Genomic DNA, 18,106 nt, shown 5'->3' on the forward strand with positions numbered 1-18,106 from the left:
AGAGGGGATTTTGCAGAAAGAACACCCAGGGCAAGTAGTAGTAGCAATAATAATAACACTAATAAAGGTGCAAGCAAGGAAATTATTAAAATGCAATTGAAAATAAACTACAGCAAGCATGCACACAGTTTCAACCCAGAAAAGCCACAAGGTGCTCAGAGGGGATTTTGCAGAAAGAACACCCAGGGCAAGTAGTAGTAGCAATAATAATAACACTAATAAAGGTGCAAGCAAGGAAATTATTAAAATGCAATTGAAAATAAACTACAGCAAGCATGCACACAGTTTCAACCCAGAAAAGCCACAAGGTGCTCAGAGGGGATTTTGCAGAAAGAACATCCAGCTAACCCCTCCCCCCAATGAACCAACCTCTGGCCTTGCTTGGCTGGAGCTACTGCTCTGGCTCCCTCGCTCTGTACTCCTTCCTTCTTTCTCCTCCTCCTTTCCCTGCTCTTAGGGAGGAGGAGGAGGAGGGCGGAGGCGAGGTGGAGCCTGCTGCAGGCCTACTGCAGCCCCTGGAGCCCTGTTGGAGTGCTACAGGGGCTGCACCAGGCCTCCTACATGTGCGCCGCCATTTTGTTTTTCAAAATGGCGGCCGAAATCTCGCGTGACCTTTGCCATCCTGAGGTCACGCGAGACTTCGGCCGCCATTTTGGAAAACAAAATGGCGGCCGGAGCGGCGAAAAAAAGGAGAAAATCGGCGGCAGGACTGCGCAGGGGCCGGTAGGAAGGCCTTGGCGGGCCGCAGGTTGCCGACCCCTGGCCTTGGGTAAGGTGCAGGAGGGAGGTTCGCGGTCATCCTCTGTCCCGCCTTCCGCGCCCCCCACCTCGTCCTCTCGGGCCAGTGTGTCCAGTGTTACGTCTGGGAGGACCACCGTCCCCAGCGTGGTGTGTGTCCCGGCCGGGACAAACCCTTCCACCACCTCCGATGTGGCCCGTGGCTCCAAACCACCCAGCGCCACCGACGAACCCTCCAAGCGCCCCCACAAGTCTTCGGGGACTGAGGGTACCGAGCCGGCCTCCAAACCGACGAGGAGATCGGAGGGCTCACGTTCAAAGAAGGCTACCGAGCCGGAGGTCCATCTCGCCTCGCCTTCATCCTCCAAGGCATCCAAGGCATTGCGCCATGCTCCGAAGCCAAAAGAGCTGGCTGCGCCTGTGGAAGGGGCAAAGCCTCCAAGGCCTTCCTCGTCGGCAGCGGCTGCTGTCCTCCTGGACCTCCCGGACAACCCCTTCTTCCCGGCAGAAGAGGCGAAGCCTGGGAAGAAGAGACAACATGACAAGTCGGGTCGTGATCCTGCCCCGAAGAAGTCCAAGCCTTCCAAGGATCGGCCCGCATCCGACCCACCGAAGGCAAAGGATAAGAAGCGCTCCCCTACAAAACAGGGCCGCGCTTCCACTTCGAAGGCTCCACGCGATCCGGAACCTGCGCCGGGTGGTCGACGGACTCCGGTACCGGACACGCCACCGCCTCAGCCCACCATGGACTTTGTTCACGGGACGGAAGACACCGTTCTTCACTCGCCGGAACACCGGTCGCCTTCCCCCTCTGGGACCGACAACGAGGATGATCGGCCCCGCAGACAGGAGATACCGGACCTGTTCTTTGATTCCCAGTCTGGCCGGTACTATTTATCGGTTTCGGAGGACAAAGCGGTGAAGGAGTTCACCAGGCTGAACCCCCATCTTACAGGCCATGGCACCTCGTCGAGATCGGTCCCGACCGTGTCTGTCTTTGAGAGATCTCCATCTCCACCTCGCAGGCGCTCACGGTCCTCGACGGACTTCATCCCAACCCGCCTGGGATCTCAAGTCAGGGTGACAGACCCCCTCTCCTCTGACTTGGACTCCGACGAGGAACCCTTGCTCCCGTCTGAAGCTCCTTCCGACGAGGATGTGCTCTCGGGGTCGGCCTCACCCCAGAGGATGCATAATCCCAAGCCGTCTTCCCCGTCGGACGACGTCCGGTCCTTCACCGAGCACGTCGTCAAGATGGCGAGAGCTCTTGACATCGAGCTCGCCTCTCCGGAAGACGACGCGGAGGACCCGGTTGAGCGTCGGGTGCACGGACGAGTGCCTACTCCGCCTTGCCTGCCTCTCCTTCCCTCGCTCCAGACCATCGTGAAGAGGTCCTGGGACTCCCCGGCCACCCTGTCGGCGCCCTCCCGCAAGGTGGAGTCGCTCTACAGAGTCGCTCCGGCGAGCTGTCCCTGGTTGGCCGACCACCCGAGGCCAAACTCTGCGATTGTGGAGGGAGCCCAACACAGCTTCGTCCTGAAGCAGGCGACCTCCCCTGTCGACCGGGAGGCGAAGAAGATAGATGGACTGGCCAAGAAGACCTACTCGGCATCGGCCCTCGGGGTCAAGGCTGCCAATTACACCGCCTGCATGGGGGCCTACATACAGACCCTCATGGAACAGATCTCCCCCCTCATCCCGGATGTCCCAGATGACATCCAGAGGCAGCTGGTGGAGATCAGAGACGAGGCTCATTCCATAGGGAGTTGGCTTATCACCACTTCCAGGAATATGGCAGACTGTTCAGGGAGTGCCATGTCCGCATCCATGGCACTCAGATGCCACGCCTGGTTGAGGGCCTCGGACCTCAACCCCACGGTCAGGGCGGCCATCGAGGACATGCCGCTCGACGGGACCGGGCTCTTCCACGCCGAGACCGACGGCCGCCTGAACAGGAAGTTCAGGATGAAGGCGGCGGCGAAGAAGCACGGCATGTCTTCGGCACCGGCCTCTCCGTTCCGGAAGCGTCAGCGCCTGTGGCAGCCGCAAGGTCAGTCACAGGGGACCTTTTCCCGGGATCGGCAGTCCCAGCAACAGGGCTCCCAGAGACACCGCTTCCCCTCGCAGTCTTCCTCCTCCTCTGGCCGTCGCAACTTTCCGCCTCGGTACCGCAAGTCCCGCCGGCAGGACACCGACCAGGGGAAGAAGAGAACCTGAAGGGACGCAGCGCGCTTCGTCTCTCCTTCACCCCCCTTCTTCTTGGACATTTTGAGGCCCTTTGTTAACACCTGGGCCTCTATAACATCGGACTTGTGGGTTCTCAGCATCGTCCGTAGGGGTTATGCCCTCGAGTTCCAAGAGCTCCCTCCAACTGGAGCCTTCATGTCCACTCCCCCCTCGGACACCCTTCTCGACGAAGTGCGCGCCTTGCTTGGTAAAGGGGCAATCTCCCCTTTGCCGCCCGACCAATGTCCTCGGGCCTTTTTCTCCAGGTACTTCACGGTACCGAAAGCGGATGGGGGCATCAGGCCCATTCTGGACTTGAGACAATTGAATTTGTTCCTAGACTACTGTCGCTTTCGAATGGTAACTTTGGCCTCCATTCTGCCTCTGCTCCACCAGGGCCTGTGGTTCGCGACCGTCGACCTGAAGGACGCCTACTTCCACATCGGGATTCGAGAGTCCCACCGGAGATTCCTCGCCTTCGCTGTCAGCTCCGACTCGTACCACTACAACGTTCTTCCCTTCGGTCTGGCCACGGCCCCAAGGGTCTTCACGAAGTGCATGGCACCGGTGGTGGCATACCTTCATCAGAAGGGCTTCATGGTTTTTCCCTACCTGGACGACTGGCTGTTTGCAGCCGAATCCCAAGGCGAGCTACAGGAGGCAGTTGCCTTCACCTTGCGCCTCTTGGACTCCCTCGGACTGGTCGTCAACAGGGAAAAGTCCCACTTCACACCGACCAGGCAGGTCAAGTTCATCAGGGCCATCCTCAACTCCGAAAGTTGCTCGGCCTTCCTCCCTCCGGACCGGTTCCAGGCCCTGACAACGTCCCTCAGGCCGTGCATCTCCCACAGAAGGGTGAGAGCCAGAGACGTTCAAGTCGCCCTGGGCCACATGGCATCGACGACATTCGTCACCCCTTGGGCAAGACTTCGTCTTCGTCCCCTCCAATCCTGGTTCCTCTCCGTCTTCTCTCCGTTGGAGGACCCTCCATCAAGGTGGCTCACGGTACCGAGAGCGGTGGCCGCTTCCCTCAGGTGGTGGTTCGAAAGCGGCAACGTCTGCACCGGGATGCCTTTTCATCAGCCCCAGGCACAACTGACTCTGACAACCGATGCATCCCTGGAGGGATGGGGCGCCCACCTGCTCGACCTCGTCGTCAAAGACAGGTGGTCCGCACAAGACAAGCTCCTCCACATCAACGCTTTGGAGATGCTCGCAGTGGAAAAGGCATTGAGGGCGTTCGAGTTCGCTGTCACAGGAAGGGTGGTCCTCCTGAGGACAGACAACACCACCGTGATGTATTACATCAACAAGCAAGGTGGCACCAGATCCAGGACCCTCCTCGACCTCACGCTCCGCATCTGGGATTGGTGCATCCAGAGACGCGTCCTCCTCCAGGCGATCCACCTTCCCGGGGAGGACAACGAGTTGGCAGACCGCCTCAGCAGATCTCCATCGGTGTGCCACGAGTGGAGGCTCCATCCCGAGACGGTCAGCGACCTCTTCGACCGGTGGGGAACCCCCCGGATCGACCTCTTCGCGACCAAATGGAACAGCCACTGTCCCCAGTTCTGCTCCAGGAAGCGATTGGACGGATCCCTCGGAGACGCATTCGCCTTCCTCTGGACGGGGGAGCTCCTCTACGCCTTTCCTCCGTTCCCTCTCATCATCAGAGTGGTGTCCAAGATGACAACAAACCACTCGCATGCGATCCTGGTCACCCCGTGGTGGCCGAGACAGCCGTGGTTCGCATCCCTTCTCCACCTCTCCAGGAGATGTTTCCTCCGTCTCGACCCTCGTCCGGACCTGCTGTCGATCCAGGACGGACGGATTCTCCACCCGGACATCGAGAGCCTACCGCTGGTAGCCTGGAGGATACAGCCCTGACTGCTTTGCCGGAGTCGGTGAGGACGGTGATCCTGGCTGCAAGAAGACCTTCCACCCAGCGGTCCTATGCCCTGAAATGGAGGAGATTTTGCCTCTTCCTTGACCAAAAGGGCTTGTCTCCTGCTCAAGTTTCCACTCCAGTGGTGCTGGAGTTTTTGATGACACTTTTGGATGAGGGGCTGTCCCTCACATCCATCAAGTGCTATTTGTCTGCCATTTGTTCCAAATACCAGTTCGGGGGGAGGGTTTCTTTCTTCAAGGATCCCTTGGTGAAGGGGTTCCTGAAGGGTTGTGCCAACATGTATCCTCCTGTGTCGGGACCAACGCCGGCTTGGAACTTGGAGACGGTACTGTCAGCTCTCCAATCCAAGCCCTTTGAACCGATGGCCACAGCGGACTTGAGACTACTGACTTGGAAAACCGCCCTTCCTGAGGTTCCACAAGGACAAAGTGGTCCTCCGGACAGACATTACTTTCTTGCCGAAGGTTGTGTCTGCTTTCCACATGTGCCAAGACATTGTGCTGCCCACTCTCGCATCCAACCCGACTTCGGATGCGGAGCGACGCCTCCACTCTCTTGATGTTAGGAGAGCACTGGCGTTTTATTTGGACAGAACTGCTGCCTCCAGTCGGTCCGAGAGACTTTTTCAATGCTACTCGGAACCGAAGAAGGGGTTGCCCGTGTCTGCGCAGAGGTTTTCCAAATGGGTGGCTGGTACCATCCACCTCTGCTATGAACTGTTGGGCAAACCTCTCCCTGGCAGGGTTCGGTCTCATTCCACAAGGTCAATGGCAGCATCCTCTGCATTCCTGTTGGGGATTCCTTTGGAGGATGTCTGCAAGGCCGCGGTCTGGTCCCAACCTCTGACTTTCATCAAGCATTATAGGTTGGACACCAGGGCCATCCGAGACGCAGCTTTCAGGAGGGCTGTGTTGGTTTCAGGGTTGCATTGACTGCACTACTGATGGTTGTGTGTTGATTTATGTACAGTTGACACTGTTTACATTCTGTTCTATGTCGGTTGGTTATGGGACCGGTCTTGCATGACCTCTTGTTCCCTACTCAGGTCTAGCAATGTTATTGCTATGTTTACTTTCCATGAACAAAAAGGACTGATGCTTTTTATAGTTCAAGGTGTTTATTGTGTAATAAATATACCTTTGGTTCACCATAGCTTTGGTTTCAGGACACTCCCTCTGCCGCATACCTTAGCTTGTCAGTCTAAACCCATTTGTATGATTCACAGAGACCACGAAGAAGGAGGACAGGTTGCTTACCTGTAACAGTATTTCTTCGAGTGGTCATCTGCGAATACATACAAATCCCACCCGTCCGTCCCCTCAGTGTCCTGCTCTCATTGGCTCTTTCCATCGCCTGCTTGGCGGAAAAATTGCGGAACTGGGGAAAAGAGCGGGAAGGCAGGGGCCTTATAACGGGTGGGCGTAGTTACCGCCAAAAAGTTTCAATATGTTGCAGAGTAAACTCTGCCCAGTGATTCCAGTAGGTTCCGAGCAGCACTGCGCAGGCGCAGTGAAACCCATTTGTATGTATTCGCAGATGACCACCGAAGAAATACTGTTACAGGTAAGCAACCTGTCCTTCCCCCCATTTGTTCACAGACAAAAACATTTTTACAGCCATTCACCTCCTAACTTTTCCCCACACATCTCTCCTAAGCCGTTTCAAGCTGCTCATACCGCTGGCCTTGGTGGATGCTGATGCTACTAGCTTCCTGTACACACCTGTTTATTATTTAGTTTTGTCATTATTTCATTTTGCACAGGCACCACAAATCCCATTCACTTTATCAGCAAAACCCTGCTTCCATTTGTATACAATTGTATAGGACATTGACAGTAACAATATACACAGTATTAAAACAGCAAACTGAAATAAATAATCAAACAGCATATAAACCAGCTATTTTCATGGCAGGATCTGTCAGAGTCTTGACAGCCTTCTTGGCTGAGAGGCATCAAACATCACTAACTGCAAGGCATCCAGCAAACAGTCCTGAAAGAAAATGATGTGTCTCAATACTGTAGTTCTGCAAGCCCAGCATGTTTTAGCTTACTTAAAGTTGTCAAAGAACATTATTTTTTTTAAAAAAGGGACAACAAAGATACATAGTTTATTAGAAAAATATAACAGTACAGTCAGCCCTCTACAGTATATCCATGGATTCTGTATCTACAGAGTCAACTACCCTTGGCTTGAAAAGATTAAATATATATATATAAATTCTAAAAAGCAATCCTTGATTTTGCCATTTTATGTAAGGAACACCATTTTACTATGTCACTATATTTAATGGGACATGTGCATCCATGGATTTTGGTATTGATGTACAGTATATAAGAACAGTTACACTTACAGACCTTGGAACGCTTACCTGTTATGAAATTTCACAAATATATCCAATTTTTTAAAACAAGTTTTCCAAACCTGGTTATCTTAAAACCACTATGTACATATACATGTCTTAAACATTGTTCAGAAATAGCAGCAAGAGTGACTTACGGAACGGAGACACTTGAATAACCTGTTAGAAATGATACTGGAATACAGGATGCACAATTGTGTGTAGCACCAAATTTAAACCAACAGCAAAAAGACTGTGACTGGGCCATCGACAAATAGTGCAATGAAATATGATTACACAGAATTACAAACTCATTATTTAGATTGCAGAGTCTTAGTTTTTGTGATGAGATTACAAAAGTCTATATTTCTGGTGCTAAAAATTCAGTGAGTAAAGCCTGCAAAATGAGAGAGAACAGAAGAGGTTCCCTGGTTTAATGTGTAGAATATTTTTGATTCTACAGAAGTTTCCTGTAAGTTTTTGTTTCAATCTACCCATTGTTCACTAAAATTAAAATTGTACCTTTTAAGAGTTGAACTGCAGAATCTGCCATCAGATGAAGAACTGCTTAAAGACCTGAAGGCAATAACCACAGAGACTCTGTAAGTAAAACTTCAGTAAGATTTCACATATTCTGTGGATAAAATGAAGAGAGTAGGGAGCAGCTGGAGCAGGTTTGAGGGAGGGTTGCAGATATATTGGGGTTTGCAGAATATACTGGGACATTCCCTTCCATTTGCAGAAGGGATCCTGATCCAGATGAGGCTCTCTTTGGAGAAGTGTGTGGAGAAGGTGTAGTTTTCACTGGTCTGCCCCAAACATCCTTCATCCCCTATATCAGTTGGTTTCACAGTCCTATAGAGTAGACATTTTTTGTGGCAAATAGTTGTGCTAGAAGGAGGACTCAGCAACTCTTGTATTCTGCCCTCCACCAACAGTGTTACTTGGGAAGAAATGCGAAGAAATGCTGGGTTCCCTTTTTAGTACATTTTTCTACTGGGTAATACTGTGCAGCCATTTCCAGATGTCACTGTAATAGATTTTAAAACAGTGTTTATTTGGAAGTCATAGTTGTGGACTATGAGGCACTGTTGTACTTTGATGTGATGGGGGTATGAGGATTAACATAGATGACAGGTGAGCAAAGTTTGACCAAGCAGTCACACACAGACACCCAGCTTCTTCTATATAGTTCATGTTTTCCAATTCTTAAAACATTTTTCTGAAAAATACTCTTTTCCAGTCATGTTTGACACTTTTTTTCACATTAATACTACCAATTCTTCAAAACAGGAAACAAATTTTCCAGCCACTTCCAGCATTGTTTTAAGCAGCATTTTGAGGGGGGGGGGGGGAAATTATGCCTCTGGGAGTATTCCAGGGCCATAGAGTTGTTCCTCAGACCTGTTGCAGTTGCCCATTTAACTCTAGATGTTCTGGTGGCTATTTGTTACCTCCAAAAATTCTTTGAGACGTGGGAGTGCTTTCTTCAAAACCATAAGTGATTTCATTCAGGAAAAAAAAGGTTATCTCCTTGGTTGAAAACAGGCTAGAGGTCACATACCTTGCAATCCCCCCCCATATCCCATAGAAAATGCATGGGAGATTATTCAGTAAATAAAAAAATTAAAACCAATTAAGGTAATGTGCAGTCCCCACATCTAGATAAGATGTCCATCCTTGTGTAACCCATCCTTTCTTCCAAACAGCACTCCTTTCATTTATTTAGAAAGAAAGCAAAGCAATCTATAGGAATCCACTATGCATTGGTCATGTGCCACTGGTAGGCAGGATTCTACCCAAAAGATTAATAAAAGTAATTAAGGATTGCAGTCCTAGGAGCACATGTACTGAAGTTCCATATCAGCAAGTAGCATAAAATTGCATAAATATTCAAAAAGCCTGCATAAGAAAGAATATCGAGCCTTGAATGACAGTTGTCTTTAGTTGAGCTAAAAGTTTATGGAAAACTGTACTGTTAACTCAGGCCCGAAACAGACAGGCCAAAAGGAGCAGCTTCCAGCCACCTCAGGAGCATGGCGTGCAGATGACACATGCCCCTGACACAGCCAGAAGCTTCTCCAAGGCTGCCTAAGGTGGCCCAAGGCCACCAGCAAAAGGAGTGGCGAAAATCCACTTCTTGCCAGAAGCCCATTTGGGGCCATTGTCGCAGCCTGCTTTAAGAGTGGGCCTTCCAGTTGCTGTAGTCCCTGGCAATTGCAGGCTGATCGTGGCTGGAGTAGTCGGAGATTGCTCCTGGCCGCCATTCTGCTTCACCTCTATATCTTATGCTTATGCATTGTTGGTACCTTTGTTCTGATATTGAACTTGTTTTTTTTTCCCCTTCAAACAGAACCAGACTCCAAGATCCATTGGTCTTGCTACAACCACATTTCTTGAGGGCAGTTCTGCTGGAGTGGATTCCATTTTTAGAAGAAGCGTTTAGATTCAATGCAGCTACCATTTTAGTTAATGGCTCATCAAAAATACACAGAGAGGTGCCTTTGCAAGTTAAAGAATCAAAGCACTGTAATGAACGTGTAGATCAGGAGCAGGAACAGCTCTCAGGAACAAACTATGAAACCAATGATGTACCTAAAGAACTGGGAGAGATTTTGGAAGAAAATGCTGAGCCAGTTAGTAGCACTCAGACTGATGGAATACTATGTGAAGAAACTACTGGGTCAGAGATGGCATTCAACCAGTTTTTTAAGATTTCTTCCCCATGTTTCATTGCTCAAAACATTCAGAAAGATCTGGTAGAACTTACAACCTTATGTTTTGAATTAAACCTATATGAGAGCTCACAAATAATTGATGAACAGTGTGTGCAGCCAGAAGCTTCCTGTGTGTTGGCTTGTAGGTTCATAAAAGATTATTTTTTTCTTCTGGATTTGGAAAGGCTGAAGAACTGTATTTTAACCTGTCACAGTGAACATCCCAAAGTTTGGGAAACATATATGGAAGGGCTAAAAGGCAAGGAATTTATTGTTCATCTTTAAACTTAATGAAGTGCTACAGGTGTTTTTGAAGGAAAAAATCATTGAGAATATTCAGAAGATTCTATAAATTATCTTGGAATTCAGGGCATGCTTTAAAGCAACATGCAAAGTAACTGTTCGTTTTCCAATAATATTTCCAGAGAGAAACATCTGTAATTGTAAACTAGTTTTTAACATTCAGTATTCAGGGAGTTGTAGAAAATATAGTTTCCAGTCGTGGCTTACAACTTTTCACATTGAATTCTTATCCATTAAGAATAAAATTCACAGTTCTTTGGGGAAAATTGTGATTGTTCCAAATGGTACAATAGAGATACAGATTGGATTACTGGATGTTTTCATATGCTTTCTACAAAATAGATGACTAAACAGATTTCTAAGCACTGAATCAAAACTATCTTTTTAGTGTCTTGAAACACGTTAAGACAGCATCTTAAAATGGATACATGGTTGTATAGATTTAAAATCTGGTTTTTGCTCCTAGTTAGAATGTTGGTGCAGCTAAAACAGTTTATCTAATTCCAGTGCATAAAAATAAGTAAAAATTAAATCAAATTTATATAAACTATTAATTTACTGAAGCATGCTGGCAGACTTTCATTTTTTTGATGAATACCATCTGGTTTTGAACTAAATTTTTCAGTTTACATCTTGTTACTTTTATTTCATTTCTATGCTGCCTTTCTCCCAGAAAGGGACCCAAGGCAACTCACAAAACCATTTAAAAACCTCACAACAAAAATGTAAAAGGCAATTAAAATAAACTAGCTAAAAAACAGGATAAAATTACAAAAACATACAACAGTTATAAAAACATAACTAAAACATTCTCTGAAGATGCCAGCCACAGATGCAGGTGAAACATCAGGAATAAACTCTTCTAGAACATGGCCACATAGCCCCCCAAAACCACAGGAAACTATGTATGCCGGCCATGAAAGCCTTTGACTTCACATAACTAAAACACCCTGTATAAAAGCCTCCCTAGCATGATTACAGGGATGTAGCCAAGCGGGGGATCTTGGGGTCCGGACCCCCCCCCCTTCCATCAGAAAAATGAATGGAGTGTGCTGCTGCGCCACTGTACCCAAGCCCCATTATAATGGTGGCATTTAGTCTGGACCCCCCCCCTTCCTAAAATCCTGGCTACGTCCCTGATGATTATATGTTAAAAGCCTGTCTTTGCCTGCTGGCAAAAGGCAAGCAGGGAAGGGTCAGTGTAGCATAGCTTCCTGTGGAAGGGCATTCCAGAGCGGGGGAGCAGCCATTGAGAAGGCACTCTCGTGTCCTCACCAAGCGAGGCTGTGATGTGGCGGGACCGCGAGAAAGCCTTCCCCTTAGGATCCTTGCAGTTTGGTGTCTTAAATTGGTGTAACATTTTTCTTGTTTGTTTAATGCTATTTTTAAAGACAGTGGTTTGTGACATGCAGTTATTGGTTTCAGAACTGACTCTGACTAGCCCAGTCACTATGTCACTGGAAAATGGAGATATGTTTAAAACACTGAAATTGGTAGTTGATCTGGGCCCCTGGGATGCTCCTGTATTGCTGGCACATGCCCAAAGGTATATATCTTCTGATCTATTTGTATACATTGTATTTCGTTTTAGACAATTGAGTTAGGAAAAAAATCACTTCCCACTAAATCATCTTTACCTTGCACATGCATAGCAGTGTCTATAAGGGGATTCTTTATTTGTTTTCTAGGCTCACTTGCACAGAGCTGCAAGTTTTCTATCTTTGTATGTGTTGAATGCATAGGAATGAATGTCTTCACCAGCACACCATTTTTTTCAATTCTCATAGTATTTAGATTCAAACAAGCCTCACTGTTGCTGTAATAAACTTTGCTATTACATTAGTGCAATTAATTTCATTTTCCTGTGTGAACTGATAGTATATTTGGAAATAGCATACATTAGAGAAACCTGAGTGGTTGAGCTTGATGGTGTCAGCTTGTTCCAGCTTTGTCCACCTGGGTACTCAGTGCAACATCAGCCCAGATTGGGAGGGGGCGAATTGCTGTCACCCATAATGATTCTCTCACTCTTCTGTCACCAGGAAGTCTATCTGTTCTAGTACTGACTTTGAGTATTTGTACCTTATGCTGGGCCAAAGAGATAGAATGGGGATACTGCTGTTTTACTCCCCACCCGCTGCCCAGTAACATTCCTGTCTGATCTGGCTGAGATGATCTTGGAGGTGGTGTTGGAGTTCATGCTGAGGTTATTCTGACATGACCTGCTCAGGATTTCATGGCTACCATGACAACCATGGAGCTGTCTCAGTACATCCTAGGTCTGACATGTGGCAGGATATACCTTAGACTTATTTTTTTGCTGTTGGGTGGATGGAGGATGATCTGTTTTTGGTGGTGGGTGTACAACAACGCAATTTTCATTATCAGACCTTCCCTGCAGGGATAGAGAACTGCTTAAGATAGTCCACCCCCAGAGACTTATGGAATCTGAAATATTCCTGAATGTTCTGGGGGATCTACTTGTAGACTGGACTGATGATTCTGTTGAGGCCTTGGTCTCACTATGGAATGATGCACGGGAAAGAGCTAGTTATGCATTCACTCCTAAGATTCTAATCCAGGGCTGTAGACCCCATAGATCTTAAGATCTAACAGACATGGATTGATTAGGTGGGTGCAAGGGGTGGTAAATGCCTCACTGTGTCAGGAGGAGATGCCTGCTGCCATGAAGGAGGTTGTACTGCAGCCTCTCATAAAGAGGACCTCTTTGGATCCAGAGGCATTTGAAAACTACTGCCCTATCACTTGGAGGTCTAGATAGACTTGGTTGTTCAGAGTGCTTGGAGCCAGATTTCAGTGGTCTTCCTGCTGTGGCCCTTCCTCAACAGGGATAACATAGCCACAGTAGTCCTTGTATTGGTAACCTGATTAGATTACTGCAATGCATTGTACATGGGTTTGCCCTTGAAGATCCTGAAAATTGCACCCAGTGCAAAAAGCAGCAGCTAGACTGCTTACTGGGATTCCATTCACATACTATATAATACCTCTTTTGAAGGACTTGCACTGACTGCCAATACATTTTCTGTCTGGATTCAAGGTGCTGGTGGTAATATGTAAAGCCCTAAATGGCCTGGGAGCCCAATACTTGAGGGAGTGCCTCTCTCTTTCTCTCTTTGCCTGTCCAAGAATTGATATCTTCTGATGTAGCCCTATTCCATGTCTCATCAGTGGGGAAATCACATGGTTGGAAGACATGGAAGAGGGCCTTTTCTATGATGGCTCCCCAGTTGTGGAATTCCCTCCCTCTGGAGGCCTGATTGGCCCTAACATTAGAATCATTTTGGCACCAAGTTAAAACTTTAGTTTATGAAAGATTTCAGGCCAAACTGATTTTATCCAAGCTGCACGTGTTTTATAGTCATATTATTCAAGATTGTTTTATTTTAAGGTGCTTGTTTTTAAGTTGAAAAACTATTTAATATATTTTAGTCATATAAAAGTTTGTAATTATTGTTTTAAGTTTATTTTATTATAAGCCACCCTGAGATCTTTGGATAAAGGGTAGGATATAAATATTTTAATAAATAAATACATAAATATTATAATTAATAAATACATAAATAAAATGGATATGAGAAGAATTGTGTTTTAAACATTTGTGTTTTCTCTGTCATCTGCTGTTCTGTATAGGCTTTATGAAACATTTGGAGAAACTGCTCTCAGGCCTCTGATCAAGTTCTATCCCTCTATTTTGCCTTCAGACATCAAGCAAATTTGTAAAAACAAGCCTGAACATTTTCTAGCTTATTTAGATAGTCTAGTCAAATCAAAGCCAGAAGATGAAAGGTACATATTTTGCTCTCTTACTCTGGAGAAGGGTGGTAAAGGGAGGGATGCAGAATAAAGATGTTTATTTGCCCCTTTCTAATTAAATGTTATATTACATTTTTACCAAGAAATAGCTTGTGGACTAGCTCATTAGCAACTCTATAACAATTTTACAGATATATAAGAAGACATCCAACATTTGTCTCTGTTTTGTTTCCTACTTTTTGATTAGAATTACATTAGATAAAGCACTGCTTAGATTCTATTCAAATATGCTATATTTTGTTAAGATGTAAACCAAAATTAATCTCAGCTGTGTGTTTTGCATCTGTTTTTTTCTGCCATTTCATATGCATTTCAGATTTGTAACATCTGGAAATAATCTCTTCCTAGGTTGTCTTTCCTTAGATCTCTTCTGCATCCTGAATCATTACAATTAGATTGGTTATGTTTAGCAGTTTCTCATGATGCTCCACAGAAAGCAAGTACAATGGATAGCCAAGGAAATCCATGGTATGAATTGCATTACCCAGACTGGTTTCTAACTGTATGTCTACTCCTGAAGTTTTTCCATTAGGGATTTCTTAATTTGTGAGTGGCTTAGTTTGACTAAACTAGAATAATACACAAGGTTCTTGCAGCCTCTTTTTGTTGCTGCTTCATTCTCCTCTTTCAATTAGTGGGAAAATCCACCAGAAGCCACAGTTATCCATAGCTTTATGTTATATGCAAATTGGCAGCTGTGCTGACTGGCTTCTATACAGTCTAAATTTGGAGGCATGTTTTAAACAACAATTTTATTTTAAAATATTTCTATACCATTATTCACCAAAGTTCCATAGTAGCTTCCTACATTTACAATAGCAATAATAATGGTAGTTATAAAATAGTGCAGCAGTTAAAACAGAATAATTCAGTGGGTAATTTTTAAAGGCCAACTAAAATATTTTTTTACATGCTTGAGAAAGCAGGCTGTACTTTTGCTATTATTAGAGCTCCTCTAAGAAAACAGGCTACCCTCCAGTGATGGAATCTGTCACAGATCCCATAACCAAATGTTAACTGGTGCCATCCTGTTATCTTAGGTAGTTTAATAGCCAGTGAAAATCTTGCTGCCCCATTACAGTGGAGTATGTCTGCTGAATGGAACTCCACACTAGTGATGGCTTGAGACTACATTCTTGGCAGTGAGATATTGTCCTGCAGTTCCTCTTTAAGAACTCGCAAGACCTTGATGCCTACTTTTTGCCCTGATCATGACTCCTTTTCCATGCTTGCCAGTTTTCCCTATTTTTGTTTGGAATCCACTTCCTTCCTCCCCATCTTGGTACAAAACTGTTACACATTGGTCAAAACTACATGATGTGCAAGGTGTTATAAACTGCAGTAAACACTTGAACAGCAGTTGATGGTGATCTTGACTAAGAATGGAAAGCATGAGCACATGAATTGCTTTCTTTGGTTGCTAAGGATAACTGCAGCTTAAAGTTGGCTTCCACATTTTCATTCTTGAAGGGGGAATTTGCTATGCAGTGTTCTTTTCAGAATATCCCTATTTGTTAGAAAGGGGGTCATTTTCACTGATTTCCCCCTCCCTCTACAGTGTTTAGTGCTAAAATGCCTCAGCTGTTCTGGAGGATACCTCAACCCTCTGGAGCAAATTTAGAGGGGAGCTGTAAGGGACTACAAGAGAACAGAGAATCTGTTCTGTTAGCAGTGTTCTCAGTTGGGCCAGAAGTCTCTTGAGGATGCAAACTGGAACTGATTCTGTAATTGTTTAGGATAGCTTTGGTGGATAATTCACCAACTTGCTTTTTAAAAAACAATTATTTCATGATTTTCTTTTGAAAATTTCCTTTTTGTCCTTCTCAATCTTACTGGCTTTGTCACTTATCCCACTTCAGATAAGAACAAGTGGGAAGAATTTGTTGGAGATACCATCATCCAAACATGTTTCTACTTCCCTAAAGGCATTCAGCATAGCTGCCCCTAGACTGCCCCAGAGGAGACCCGCCTTGTTACATCTTTAGAAACCTTTAAGAAGGCAGTAAAGACAGAGCTTTTCCGCTGTGCTTATCCTCCTGACCTCCTATGAAGATCACTAGTATGGAACAAGACCAGCTGACCCCTTGATTGATTGATGTTAATGTTTTTAGATTCTTATGCTTTTATGTTTTTATTTTTTACTGTGGTTTTAATGGTGCAATAACTAATGCTGCTGCGTTGTAATTGTAATTTTAACCTTGTTGTGATCCCACTTTGATCCATTGGGAGAAGTGGGAAGATAGAAATAAAATTATTATTATTATTATTATTATTATTATTATTATTATTCATTATATTTTGGTTACTTAATTTGGGTATTATTGTATGAAATATCTTTAATAATTTCAGTGGTGCGTTGGATTAAAATTGAAATAGACTTACACTGTTGATAAAACTTTCTTGAGGCAAGGCTTAAAAATTAATTTCTCTAACCTTTGTCTTTAATTTTTTCAGGCCACGTTCACATTTATTTACTTGGGGATATAACCAACTGATTTTATTGTTACTTAAACTTCCAACTGACATTATAACAAAAGAGAAGATATCTGACATATGCAAAAGTTATGGGTAATGTAAAAATTTTAAGTAAAAGAGCTGTTTTTGCTAAATTTTCATTATTGCAAAGGCACATTTTCTTCGTTTGTTTCTGTTTGCAGTAGTTTAGTCTGCTCATATACGTAGTTCAGCTACACAAAATAAATATGCTCTGTTTTTATGTGTTTCAACTGCCAGTGGATTGTTCAGTGGAGTACATACTTAATATGACTCAGAGATTTCAGATTTTCTCTCTCACATGCCAGAATTTATAATATGATTTAGTAGCAATAATGAATAGTGTTGAAGCTACAGTCACTGTTGTTCATTTGAAAGTTTATGCACCCCCTCTTTCTGCACCCCATCTTCATAGGCAGTGTCCTTGTCCCCAGTATAACGTTAAGGTAGTCATTGTTAGAATTGCAGCCTTGACCCACTTGGAAGTACTGTGGAACCTGATTACTGCTAAGATACCTATCTATATTATAACCTATCTTTCTCCTGACATGGGTCCTAAGATGGCTTAAAAGAAGTTTAAACTAATCTTTTAGTGGTTGGAGGCTCTTGACACACTTTAGTGTTTGGTGACATGCATTTGAGAATCAGAAATTAGTGACACACCCTTTCTGTACTTTGGTACTCCCCTGCACTTTGCAATTTATAATAGGGCATGCTCTCTGATCTAAATTCTGAATGAGTATACAAGAATCTAAGAGGAAGTGGTTTTTCCCCCCCATGAAATTTGTGGCACTCTGAAATGTGGACAAGGCTGTAGTTACGCAAAATATATTTATATGTTAATTTTGATTTGTGGATATCTCTTACAATCTTTTTGTAGTTTCTGGTCTGGATATCTGTCTCTCTGTTTGGAACTGAATAGAAGAACTGAAGCACTTACTAATATTGTGCATTTGGATGATATGAACCTATTGGATAGAGAACATGGTTAGTATAGCTTGACTTCATTCTTGAGTGGAATTCCACTTTGTTTGGAAAAACTAGTTTTGGTATCTACTTTTTAAATATTTCTATCATAAAATAGTTAAACATAAAGAAAATCCTATTGTAATGATAAATATAATCCAGTGATTTATAATGTAGATATTCATTGTAGATATTGTAGATATGAACTACTACCATTTCTGGTAGTAGTTAAATATACAAAAATAAACAAATTATAATTTACTGGTCATCTTTTTCTGTAACAACACTTAAATGTAATAATGGTGTACATAAATACAGTTTGCCCTCTGTATCCACAGATTTTTTTATCCGTGGATTCAAGCATACACAGATTGAAAATGTTTTTAAAAATATATAAATTCCAAAAAGCAAAGGGCCCACTGGACTGCAAACAATAAAATGTGCAGTTTTGGCTAGGATTTTAACATCTATGGCAGGGATAGACAATTGTGAGAAGCTAGTTGGCTGCATATCCCCCCCCCCCGGAGATCTTGTGGGTCTGAACCCTTACATGCAATGCCACTGGGGGGAAAAAGC

The 18,106-nt window shown here is 44.9% G+C and overlaps 1 protein-coding gene across 4 annotated transcripts in view; it reads left to right on the forward strand.

Annotated features, from left to right (window-relative positions):
* Nucleotides 1-18,106, forward strand: part of HPS5 (HPS5 biogenesis of lysosomal organelles complex 2 subunit 2) — a 50,957-nt gene that overhangs the window by 27,081 nt on the left and 5,770 nt on the right. For all 4 annotated transcript variants that reach the window (XM_042456385.1, XM_042456394.1, XM_042456375.1 and 1 more), the window contains exons 15-21: nucleotides 7,745-7,816; nucleotides 9,568-10,190; nucleotides 11,660-11,780; nucleotides 13,889-14,044; nucleotides 14,420-14,539; nucleotides 16,526-16,639; nucleotides 17,445-17,551. In XM_042456385.1, the coding sequence (XP_042312319.1) occupies nucleotides 7,745-7,816; nucleotides 9,568-10,190; nucleotides 11,660-11,780; nucleotides 13,889-14,044; nucleotides 14,420-14,539; nucleotides 16,526-16,639; nucleotides 17,445-17,551 (1,313 nt within the window). The remainder of the gene's footprint in view (nucleotides 1-7,744; nucleotides 7,817-9,567; nucleotides 10,191-11,659; nucleotides 11,781-13,888; nucleotides 14,045-14,419; nucleotides 14,540-16,525; nucleotides 16,640-17,444; nucleotides 17,552-18,106) is intronic.

The sequence above is a fragment of the Sceloporus undulatus genome, chromosome 1 (assembly GCF_019175285.1).
Source record: "Sceloporus undulatus isolate JIND9_A2432 ecotype Alabama chromosome 1, SceUnd_v1.1, whole genome shotgun sequence".
Taxonomy (NCBI): domain Eukaryota; kingdom Metazoa; phylum Chordata; class Lepidosauria; order Squamata; family Phrynosomatidae; genus Sceloporus; species Sceloporus undulatus.